Here is a 13,168-nt window from a genome sequence, read left to right on the forward strand (position 1 = left end):
CCCCAGTCCTAGACAGGTTAAATAAAGGTTAAATAAAAAAATGAAAAAGTGCTATAGCCTGAGGCCTACTAGCCCTCCACTGTACACACCGTGTGCTACAATCCACAGCCTGTGGCCTACTAGACTAGCATGCTAGCTTACCACAGTTTCTCATGCTAGTTGACCCTGTTCTTACTGTGTGCTAGGTTAGCCTCTGTACATAGCGTGGTTATGTTGTGTGCCATGCTCTGCTTATTAGCCCAGTGCTATTAACCTCTATATGCTACTGCCTAGCTATTACTGCTATATGCTACTGCCTAGCTATCACTGCTATATGCTGCTGCCTAGCTATCACTGCTATATGCTGCTGCTTAGCTATCACTGCTATATGCCACTGCCTAGCTATCACTGCTATATGCTACTGCCTAGCTATCACTGCTATATGCTGCTGCCTAGCTATCACTGCTATATGCTACTGCCTAGCTATCACTGCTATATGCTACTGCCTAGCTATCACTGCTATATGGTACTGCCTAGCTATCACTGCTATATGCTACTGCCTAGCTATCACTGCTATATGCTATCACTGCTATATCTCACTCTGAACACAACACATCACTCTGAACCCAACACAGTGCATCACTCTGAACACAACACAGTGTATCACTCTGAACACAACACAGTGCATCACTCTCTGAACACAACACAGTGTATCACTCTGAACACAACACAGTGCATCACTCTAAACACAACACAGTGCATCACTCTAAACACAACACAGTGCATCACTCTGAACACAACACAGTATCTCTCTAAACATGGTCTGTGGTGACAGGGAAACAGAAAGGTTGTATTCTTACCACTGGTCTGTGTACGTCCCAGAAAGCTCTCTCTTGACTGTCCAGAATCTTCCTCTCAATTTTGTCTCTCTTCTTGTCAACTCTGTGTTAAAGGATAGAGGTGGACACCTTGTAACACAGACGTCCCATCATTCATTTAGTTACAGATGTAGGTTCTTCTTTTGATCACCCTGTCGCACATGAACCTTCATGAAATGTAGGAAAAGTAGTGTATTTGAGGTTTAAAAAAGTTTGTATTTTTCGTTTAGAAATTTCAGACTTGATTTTTTTTTTTACAAAACATGTATCAACCTCTCCTCCTCCTCTCCTCTCCTCTCCTCTCCTCTCCTCTCCTCTCCTCTCCTCTCCTCTCCTCTCCTCTCCTCTCCTCTCCTCTCCTCTCCTCTCCTCTCCTCTCCTCTCCTCTCCTCTCCTCTCCTCTCCTCTCCTCTCCTCCCCACCTCTCCTTTCCCCTCTCCACCTCTCCTCTCTCCACCTCTCCTCTCTCCTCTCCCCACCTCTCCTTTCTCCTCCCCCACCTCTCCCATCTCCTCTCTTTCCACATCTGTGAGTAAATTGAGGCAGAGACCTTGAGGCTGTGTTGTTGGGGAAAAGGGCTGTTTTACCAGTCAGTCTGCATGCATCAATTCAGCTCAACATGAGCTTGCAGCCCAAATGGTACCCTATTCCCTAATAGCACCCATAGCAGTGCACTGTGTAGGGGTTAGGGTGCCATTTGAGACACTAGATTGGAGGAGATACTTACTTTGCTTGTGCTTCGGCTTGCATAAATATAAACTCCCATTTCCTGGCGAACGCTCTCTGTAGTCTGGCTAAGCTCTCCTGAAACACACAGGAACATACAAACACCTAGTGTCTTATAGTTTCACTACCTCTTACATAAAACATGCCTCTGAGGGGAAAAATACGGTTGTTTTTAAACAGTAGTTAACTGCTTTCCAAACTAAGCAGCCTTGTCTCCATCGAATGTTGGGACTGGTTGATTGTTCTTTACACTCGGATAGAAACGACTGTAGAATAGAGGAGGAGGAGGGAGGGAGGGAGGGAGGAGGAGGAAGGAGGGAGAGGGAAGAGATGGAGGAAAAGGATGGTGGAGGAAGGAGGTGAAGAGAGGGAGGGAAGAGGTGGGAGGAGGGAGAGGGAAGAGATGGAGGAAAAGGATGGTGGAGGGAGGAGGTGAAGAGAGGGAGGGAAGAGGTGGGAGGAGGGAGAGGGAAGAGATGGAGGAAAAGGATGGTGGAGGGAGGAGGTGAAGAGAGGGAGGGAAGAGGTGGGAGGAGGGAGAGGGAAGAGATGGAGGAAAAGGATGGTGGAGGGAGGAGGTGAAGAGAGGGAGGGAAGAGGTGGGAGGAGGGAGAGGGAAGAGATGGAGGAAAAGGATGGTGGAGGGAGGAGGTGAAGAGAGGGAGGGAAGAGGTGGGGGGAGGGAGAGGGAAGAGATGGAGGAAAAGGATGGTGGAGGGAGGAGGTGAAGAGAGGGAGGGAAGAGGTGGGGGGAGGGAGAGGGAAGAGATGGAGGAAAAGGATGGTGGAGGGAGGAGGTGAAGAGAGGGAGGGAAGAGGTGGGAGGAGGGAGAGGGAAGAGATGGAGGAAAAGGATGGTGGAGGGAGGAGGTGAAGAGAGGGAGGGAAGAGGTGGGAGGAGGGAGAGGGAAGAGATGGAGGAAAAGTATGGTGGATGGAGGAGGTGAAAAGAGGGAGGGAAGAGGTGGGAGGAGGGAGAGGGAAGAGATGGAGGAAAAGGATGGTGGAGGGAGGAGGTGAAGAGAGGGAGGGAAGAGGTGGGAGGAGGAGAGGGAAGAGATGGAGGAAAAGGATGGTGGAGGGAGGAGGTGAAGAGAGGGAGGGAAGAGGTGGGAGGAGGGAGAGGGAAGAGATGGAGGAAAAGGATGGTGGAGGGAGGAGGAGGGAGAGGGAAGAGATGGAGGAAAAGGATGGTGGAGGGAGGAGGAGGGAGAGGGAAGAGATGGAGGAGGGGGAAAAGGATGGTGGAGGGAGGAAGTGAAGAGAGGGAGGGAAGAGGTGGAAGGAGGGAGGAGGGAGAAGGTGGAGGAGGGAGGGGAGGGAAGAGGTGGGAGGGGAGGGGAGGGGGAGGGAGGAGGAGGGAGGGAAGAGGTGGGAGGGAAGAGGTGGGAGGGGAGGGGGAGGGAAGAGGTGGGGGGAGGAGGAGGAGGGAGGGAAGAGGTGGGGGGAGGAGGAGGAGGGAGGGAAGAGGTGGGGGGGAGGAGGAGGAGGAGGGAGGGAAGAGGTGGGAGGGGAGGGGGAGGGAGGGAGGGAAGAGGTGGGAGGAGGAGGGAGGGAAGAGGTGGGAGGGAGGGAGGGAGGGAAGAGGTGGGGGGAGGAGGAGGAGGGAGGGAAGAGGTGGGAGGGGAGGGGGAGGGAAGAGGTGGGGGGAGGAGGAGGGAGGGAAGAAGAGGGAGCTTACAGCTTCGTAGTCAGCCAGCTCCAGGCGGGCTTTGTTTTGCATTGTTCTTTTGCAGAGGTAAACAGCTGAAAGGGACAGAGGTGAAAAATAGTTTGTCAGAGAACAGTCAGCAGAAACAGTCAGTCAGAAAACAATCAATTAGTGAGAAACAGTCAATTAGTCAGAAACAATAAGTCAGAGAGCAGAAACAGTTAGTCAGAGAACAGTCAGAGAACAGTCAGCAGAAACAGTCAGTCAGGAGAAATATTGTGTTTATAGACATGCTACCCTGGTGTCTCGACCTCTGCATTGCTTGCTGTTTGGGGTTTTAGGTTGGGTTTCTGTACAGCACTTTGAGATATCAGCTGATGCATTTGAATACATTTGATTTTGATTTGATCTATCCCCCAAGCTATCCTACAGTCCACTTCATCTATCCCAAGTTATCCTACAGTCCACTTCATCTATCCCCAAGCTATCCTACAGGCCACTTCATCTATCCCCAAGCTATCCTACAGTCCACTTCAGCTATCCCCAAGCTATCTACAGTCCACTTCATTTATCCCCAAGCTATCCTACAGTCCACTTCATTTATCCCAAGCTATCCTACAGTCCACTTCATTTATCCCCAGCTATCCTACAGTCCACTTCATTTATCCCAAGCTATCCTACAGTCCACTTAATTATCCCCAAGCTATCCTACAGTCCACTTCATCTATCCCCAAGCTATCCTACAGTCACTTCATCTATCCCCAAGCTATCCTACAGTCCACTTAATTTATCCCCAAGCTATCCTACAGTCCACTTCATCTATCCCCAAGCTATCCTACAGTCCACTTCATTTATCCCCAAATATCCTACAGTCCACTTCAGCTATCCCCAGCTATCCTACAGTCCACTTCAGCTATCCCCAAGGCTATCCTACAGTCCACTTCATCTATCCCCAAGCTATCCTACAGTCCACTTCATCTATCCCCAAGCTATCCTACAGTCCACTTCAGCTATCCCCAAGCTATCCTACAGTCCACTTCATCTATCCCCAAGCTATCCTACAGTCCACTTCAGCTATCCCCAAGCTATCCTACAGTCCACTTAATTTATCCCCAAGCTATCCTACAGTCCACTTCATCTATCCCAAAGCTATCCTACAGTCCACTTCAGCTATCCCCAAGCTATCCTACAGTCCACTTCATCTATCCCCAAGCTATCCTACAGTCCACTTCATTTATCCCCAAGCTATCCTACAGTCCACTTCATCTATCCCAAGCAATCCTACAGTCCACTTCAGCTATCCCCAAGCTATCCTACAGTCCACTTCATTTATCCCCAAGCTATCCTACAGTCCACTTCATCTATCCCCAAGCTATCCTACAGTCCACTTTCATCTATCCCCAAGCTATCCTACAGTCCACTTCATTTATCCCCAAGCTATCCTACAGTCCACTTCATTTATCCCCCAAGCTATCCTACAGTCCACTTCAATCTATCCCCAAGCTATCCTACAGTCCACTTCATCTATCCCCAAGCTATTCCTACAGTCCACTTCAGCTATCCCCAAGCTATCCTACAGTCCACTTCCATCTATCCCCAAGCTATCCTACAGTCCACTTCATCTATCCCCAAACTATCCTACAGTCCACTTCATCTATCCCCAAGCTATCCTGACAGTCCACTTCAGCTATCCCCAAGCTATCCTACAGTCCACTTCATCTATCTCCAAGTATCCTACAGTCCACTTCAGCTATCCCAAGACTATCCTACAGCACTGCCTTCATTTATCCCCAAGCTATCCTACAGTCCACTTTCATTATCCCCAAGCTATCCTACATTCCACTTCATCTATCCCCAAGCTATCCTACAGTCCACTTCATCTATCCCCAAGCTATCCTACAGTCCACTTCATTTATCCCCAAGCTATCCTACAGTCCACTTCATTTATCCCCAAGCTATCCTACAGTCCACTTCATCTATCCCCAAGCTATCCTACAGTCCACTTCATCTGATCCCCAAGCTATCCTACAGTCCAACTCACTATCCCCAAGCTATCCTACAGTCCACTTCATCTATCCCCAAGCTATCCTACAGTCCACTTCATCTATCCCCAAGCTATCCTACAGTCCACTTCATCTATCCCCAAGCTATCCTACAGTCCACTTCATTTATCCCCAGCTATCCTACAGTCCACTTCATTTATCCCCAAGCTATCCTACAGTCCACTTCATTCATCCCCAAGCTATCCTACAGTCCACTTCATCTATCCCCAACTTATCCTACAGTCCACTTCATCTATCCCCAAGCTATCCTACAGTCCACTTCATCTATCCCCAAGCTATCCTACAGTCCACTTCATCTATCCCCAAGCTATCCTACAGTCCACTTCATTTATCCCCAAGCTATCCTACAGTCCACTTCATCTATCCCCAAGCTATCGTACAGTCCACTTCATCTATCCCCAAGCTATCCTACAGTCCACTTCATCTATCCCCAAGCTATCCTACAGTCCCACTTCATCTATCCCCAAAGCTATCCTACAGTCCACTTCATCTATCCCAAGCTATCCTACAGTCCACTTCATTCTATCCCCAAGCTATCCTACAGTCCACTTCATCTATCCCCAAGCTATCCTACAGTCCACTTCATCTATCCCCAAGCTATCCTACAGTCCACTTCATCTATCCCCAAGCTATCCTACAGTCCACTTCATCTATCCCCAAGCTATCCTACAGTCCACTTCATCTATCCCCAAGCTATCCTACAGTCCACTTCATCTATCCCCAAGCTAATCCTACAGTCCACTTCATCTATCCCCAAGCTATCCTACAGTCCACTTCATCTATCCCCAAGCTATCCTACAGTCCACTTCATCTATCCCCAAGCTATCCTACAGTCCACTTCATCTATCCCCAAGCTATCCTACAGTCCACTTCATCTATCCCCAAGCTATCCTACGTCCCTCATTTATCCCCAAGCTATCTACAGTCCACTTCATCTATCCCCAAGCTATTCCTACAGTCCACTTCATCTATCCCCAAGCTATCCTACAGTCCACTTCATCTATCCCCAAGCTATCCTACAGTCCACTTCATCTATCCCCAAGCTATCCTACAGTCCACTTCATCTATCCCCAAGCTATCCTACAGTCCACTTCATCTATCCCAAGCTATCCTACAGTCCACTTCATCTATCCCCAAGCTATCCTACAGTCCACTTCATCTATCCCCAAGCTATCCTACAGTCCACTTCATCTATCCCCCAAGCTATCCTACAGTCCACTTCATCTATCCCCAAGCTATCCTACAGTCCACTTCATCTATCCCCAAGCTATCCAGCCTACTAGTCCCAACTTCATCTAATCCCCAATCTATCCTACAGTACAGTCCACTTCATCTATCCCCAAGCTATCCTACAGTCCACTTCATCTATTCCCCAAGCTATCCTACAGTCCACTCATCTATCCCAAGCTATCCTACCGTCCACTTCATCTACCCCAAGCTATCCTACCAGTCCACTTCATCTATCCCCAAGCTATCCTACAGTCCACTTCATCTATCCCCAAGCTATCCTACCGTCCACTTCATCTATCCCCAAGCTATCCTACAGTCCACTTCATCTTATCCCCAAGCTATCCTACAGTCCACTTCATCTATCCCCAAGCTATCCTACAGTCCACTTCATCTATCCCCAAGCTATCCTACAGTCCACTTCAATCTATCCCCAAGCTATCCTACAGTCCACTTCATCTATCCCCAAGCTATCCTACAGTCCACTTCATCTATCCCCAAGCTATCCTACAGTCCACTTCATCTATCCCCAAGCTATCCTACAGTCCACTTCATTTATCCCCAAGCTATCCTACAGTCCACTTCATCTATCCCCAAGCTATCCTACAGTCCACTTCATTTATCCCCAAGCTATCCTACAGTCCACTTCATCTATCCCCAAGCTATCCTACAGTCCACTTCATCTATCCCCAAGCTATCCTACAGTCCACTTCATCTATCCCCAAGCTATCCTACAGTCCACTTCATCTATCCCCAAGCTATCCTACAGTCCACTTCATTCTATCCCCAACGATCTACGTCCACTTCATCTATCCCCCAAGCTATCCTACGTTCCACGTCATTATCCCCAACTATCCTACAGTCCACTTCATCTATCCCCAAGCTATCCTACAGTCCACTTCATCTAGCCCCAAGCTATTCTACAGTCCACTTCATTCTATCCCCAGCTATCCTACAGTCCACTTCATCTATCCCCAAGCTATGCTAACAGTCCACTTCATCTATCCCCAGCTATCCTACAGTCACTTCATCTATCCCCAAGCTATCCTACAGTCCACTTCATCTATCCCCAAGCTATCCTACAGTCCCACTCATCTATCCCAAGCTATCCTACAGTCCACTTCATCTATCCCCAAAAGTATCCTACAGTCCACTTCATCTTATCCCCAAGCTATCCTACAGTCCCTTCATCTATCCCCAAGCTATCCTACAGTCCACTTCATCTATCCCAAAGCTATCCTACAGTCCACTTCATCTATCCCAAGCTATCCTACAGTCCACTTCATCTATCCCCAGCTATCCTAAGTCCACTCTCATCTATCCCCAAGACTATCCTACAGTCCACTTCATCTATCCCCAAGCTATCCTACAGTCCACTTCATCTATCCCAAGCTATCCTACAGTCCACTTCATCTCTATCCCCAAGCTATCCTACAGTCCACTTCATCTATCCCCAAGCTATCCTACAGTCCACTTCATCTATCCCCAAGCTATCCTACAGTCCACTTCATCTATCCCCAAGCGAAATCCTACAGTCCAATTCATCTATCCCCAAGCTATCCTACAGTCCACTTCAGCTATCCCCAAGCTATCCTACAGTCCACTTCATCTATCCCCAAGCTATCCTACATTCCACTTCATCTATCCCCAAGCTATCCTACAGTCCACTTCATCTATCCCCAAGCTATCCTACAGTCCACTTCATCTATCCCCAAGCTATCCTACAGTCCACTTCATCTATCCCCCAAGCTATCCTACAGTCCACTTCATCTATCCCCAAGCTATCCTACAGTCCACTTCATCTATCCCCAAGCTATCCTACAGTCCACTTCATTTATCCCCAAGCTATCCTACAGTCCACTTCATCTATCCCCAAGCTATCCTACAGTCCACTTCATTTAGCCCCAAGCTATCCTACAGTCCACTTCATCTATCCCCAAGCTATCCTACAGTCCACTTCAGCTATCCCCAAGCTATCCTACAGTCCACTTCATTATCCCCAAGCTATCCTACAGTCCACTTCATCTATCCCCAAGCTATCCTACAGTCCACTTCATCTATCCCCAAGCTATCCTACAGTCCACTTCATCTATCCCCAAGCTATCCTACAGTCCACTTCATCTATCCCCAAGCTATCCTACAGTCCACTTCATCTATCCCCAAGCTATCCTACAGTCCACTTCATCTATCCCCAAGCTATCCTACAGTCCACTTCATCTATCCCCAAGCTATCCTACAGTCCACTTCATCTATCCCCAAGCTATCCTACAGTCCACTTCATTTATCCCCAAGCTATCCTACAGTCCACTTCATCTATCCCAAGCTATCCTACAGTCCACTTCATTCTATCCCCAAGCTATCCTACAGTCCACTTCATCTATCCCCAAGCTATCCTACAGTCCACTTCATCTATCCCCAAGCTATCCTACAGTCCACTTCATCTATCCCCAAGCTATCCTACAGTCCACTTCATCTATCCCCAAGCTATCCTACATCCAGCTTCCACAGTTCATCTATCCCCATGCTATCCTACAGTCCACTTCATTATCCCCAAGCTATCCTACAGTCCACTCATCTATCCCCAAGCTATCCTACAGTCCACTTCATCTATCCCCCAAAGCTATCCTACAGTCCACTTCAGCTATCCCCAAGCTATCCTACAGTCCACTTCATTTATCCCCAAGCTATCCTACAGTCCACTTCATCTATCCCCAAGCTATCCTACAGTCCACTTCATCTATCCCCAAGCTATCCTACAGTCCACTTCATCTATCCCCAAGCTATCCTACAGTCCACTTCATCTATCCCCATGCTATCCTACAGTCCACTTCATTTATCCCCAAGCTATCCTACAGTCCACTTCATCTATCCCCAAGCTATCCTACAGTCCACTTCATCTATCCCCAAGCTATCCTACAGTCCACTTCAGCTATCCCCAAGCTATCCTACAGTCCACTTCATTTATCCCCAAGCTATCCTACAGTCCACTTCATCTATCCCCAAGCTATCCTACAGTCCACTTCATCTATCCCCCAAGCTATCCTACAGTCCACTTCATCTATCCCCAAGCTATCCTACAGTCCACTTCATCTATCCCCAAGCTATCCTACAGTCCACTTCATCTATCCCCAAGCTATCCTACAGTCCCTATTCATTTATCCCCAAGCTATCCTACAGTCCACTTCATCTATCCCAAGCTATCCTACAGTCCACTTCATTTATCCCCAAGCTATCCTACAGTCCACTTCATCTATCCCCAAGCTATCCTACAGTCCACTTCATCTATCCCCAAGCTATCCTACAGTCCACTTCATCTATCCCCAAGCTATCCTACAGTCCACTTCATCTATCCCCAAGCTATCCTACAGTCCACTTCATCTATCCCCATGCTATCCTACAGTCCACTTCATTTATCCCCAAGCTATCCTACAGTCCACTTCATCTATCCCCAAGCTATCCTACAGTCCACTTCATCTATCCCCAAGCTATCCTACAGTTCACTTATCTATCCCCAAGCTATCCTACAGTCCACTTCATTCTATCCCCAACGCTATCCCTACAGTCACTTCATCTATCCCCAAGCTATCCTACAGTCCACTTCACCTCTATCCCCAAGCTATCCTACAGTCCACTTCATCTATCCCCCATGCTATCCTACAGTCCACTTCATTATCCCCAAGCTATCCTACAGTCCACTTCATCTATCCCCAGCTATCCTACAGTCCACTTCATCTATCCCCAAGCTATCCTACAGTCCACTTCAGCTATCCCCAAGCTATCTACAGCCACTTCAGCTATCCCCAAGCTATCCTACAGTCCACTTCATCTATCCCCAAGCTATCCTACAGTCCACTTCATCTATCCCAAGCTATCCTCCAGTCCACTTCATCTATCCCCAAGCTATCCTACTCACTCATCTATCCCCAAGCTATCCTACAGTCACTTCATCTATCCCAAGCTATCCTACAGTCCACTTCATCTATCCCCAAAGCTATCCTACAGTCCACTTCATCTATCCCCAAGCTATCCTACAGTCCACTTCATCTATCCCCAAGCTATCCTACAGTCCACTTCATCTATCCCCAAGCTATCCTACAGTCCACTTCATCTATCCCCAAGCTATCCTACAGTCCACTTCATCTATCCCCAAGCTATCCTACAGTCCACTTCATCTATCCCCAAGCTATCCTACAGTCCACTTCATCTATCCCCAAGCTATCCTACAGTCCACTTCATCTATCCCCAAGCTATCCTACAGTCCACTTCATCTATCCCCAAGCTATCCTACAGTCCACTTCATCTATCCCCAAGCTATCCTACAGTCCACTTCATCTATCCCCAAGCTATCCTACAGTCCACTTCATTTATCCCCAAGCTATCCTACAGTCCACTTCATCTATCCCCAAGCTATCCTACAGTCCACTTCATCTATCCCCAAGCTATCCTACAGTCCACTTCATCTATCCCCAAGCTATCCTACAGTCCACTTCATTTATCCCCAAGCTATCCTACAGTCCACTTCATCTATCCCCAAGCTATCCTACAGTCCACTTCATCTATCCCCAAGCTATCCTACAGTCCACTTCAGCTATCCCCAAGCTATCCTACAGTCCACTTCATCTATCCCCAAGCTATCCTACAGTCCACTTCATCTATCCCCAAGCTATCCTACAGTCCACTTCATCTATCCCCAAGCTATCCTACAGTCCACTTCATCTATCCCCAAGCTATCCTACAGTCCACTTCATCTATCCCCAAGCTATCCTACAGTCCACTTCAGCTATCCCCAAAACTGTAATATCTTATTTTTGTGGCTGAACGACAACACTGATCATATAGAGCTGGCTGGGTTTTCAATTTATCAATAACAGCTGGTGTGCAATGTCATATATTAAGGAAGTCTGGAGGTATTGCTCGCCTGAGGTAGAGTACCGCATGATAAGCTGTAGACCACACTATCATACATAGAGAGCTCTCATCTATATTATTCGTAGCCATCTTTTTACCACCACAAACTGATGCTGGTGCTAAGACCACACTCAACCAGCTGTATAAGGCCACTCAACCAGCTGTGCAAGGCCATAATCAAACAAGAAAACGCTCACCCAGAAGCGCCACTCCTAGCGGCCAGGGACTTTAATGCAGGCAAACTTAGATCCATTTTACATCATTTCTATCAGCATGTCACAGAAAAAACTCTAGACTACCTTTACTCCACAAACAGAGGTGCATACACAGTTATCCCTAGCCCTCCATTTGGCAAATCTGACCATAACTCTATCTTCCTGCTTACAAGCAAACACTAAAGCAGGAAGTGACTCGCTCAATACGGAAGTGGTCAGTTGACACGGATGCTACGCTACAGGACTGTTTTGCTAGCACAGACTGGAATATGTTCCGGGATTCCTCCAATGGTATTGAGAAGTACACCACCTCAGTCACCGGCTTCATCAATAAGTGCATTGACAACATCGTCCCCACAGTGACCGTACGTACTGCACATACCCCAACCAGAAGCCATGGATTACAGACATCTGCACTGAGCTAGATGCTAGAGCTGCTGCTTTCAAGGAGCGGGACACTAATCCAGACGCTTATAAGAAATCCCACTATTCAGACTAACCATCAAACAGGCAAAGCCTCAATACAGGACTAAGTTTGAATCCTACTACACCGGCTCTGACGCTCGTCGAATGTGGCAGGGCTTTCAAACTATTATGGACTACCAGCCACGGGCTGCGCAAGGACGCGGGCCTACCAGACGAGCTAAATGCCTCTTTATGCTCACTTCGAGGCAAGCAACACTGAAGCATGCATGAGAGCACCAGCTGTTAAAAGGGCATGTACTCAGAGCATGCGCAGACCAACTGGAAAGTGTCTTCACTGCCATTTTCAATCTCTCCCTGACCAGGTCTGTAATAGCCACATTTCAAGCCGACCACCATAGTCCCTGTGCCCAAGAATGCGAAGGTAACCTATTTAAATGACTACTGCCCCGTAGCACTCACGTCGGTAGCCATGAAGTGCTTTGAAAGACTGGTCATGGCGCACACCAACACCATCATCCCGGAAACACTAGACCCACTCCAATTTGCTTACCTCCCCAATAGATCCACAGACAGTGTAATTGCCATCACACTACACACTGCCCTATTCCATCTGGATAAGAGGAACACCTATGTAAGAATGCTGTTCATTGACTATAGCTCAGCAATCAACACCATAGTGCACTCCAAGCTCAGCATTAAGCTTGGGGCCCTGTGTAGGAAACCCTGCCCTGTGCAACTGGATCCTGGACTTCCTGACGGGCTGCCCACAAGGGTTGAAGGTAGGAAACAACACCTCCATTTCGCTGATCTTCAACACGGGGGCCCCACAAGGGTGTGTGCTGAGTCCCCTCCTGTACTCCCTGTTCACCCATGACTGCGTGGCCATGCACGCCTCCAACTCAATCATCAAGTTTGCAGAAGACACTACAGTAATAGGCCTGATTACCAACAATAACGAGAGGCGGTGAGGGCCCTGGCGGAGTTGTGCCAGGAAAATAACCTCTCACTCAACGTCAACAAAACAAAGATGATCGTGTACTTCAGGAAACGGCAGAGGGAGCCCTCGCTACCCACATCAACGGGACCGCAGTGGAG

At 48.0% G+C, this 13,168-nt stretch overlaps 1 protein-coding gene across 1 annotated transcript in view; it reads right to left on the minus strand.

Moving 5' to 3' along the window:
• LOC109886751 (regulator of G-protein signaling 7-like) overlaps window positions 1-13,168 on the minus strand; it is a 61,369-nt gene that overhangs the window by 35,670 nt on the left and 12,531 nt on the right. The window contains exons 4-6 of the mRNA XM_031813062.1: window positions 3,265-3,329; window positions 1,585-1,661; window positions 840-921 (exon numbers count right to left, since the gene is read on the minus strand). Of these exons, the coding sequence (XP_031668922.1) occupies window positions 840-921; window positions 1,585-1,661; window positions 3,265-3,329 (224 nt within the window). The remainder of the gene's footprint in view (window positions 1-839; window positions 922-1,584; window positions 1,662-3,264; window positions 3,330-13,168) is intronic.

This window comes from Oncorhynchus kisutch, unplaced genomic scaffold, assembly GCF_002021735.2.
Source record: "Oncorhynchus kisutch isolate 150728-3 unplaced genomic scaffold, Okis_V2 Okis04b-Okis11a_hom, whole genome shotgun sequence".
Taxonomy (NCBI): domain Eukaryota; kingdom Metazoa; phylum Chordata; class Actinopteri; order Salmoniformes; family Salmonidae; genus Oncorhynchus; species Oncorhynchus kisutch.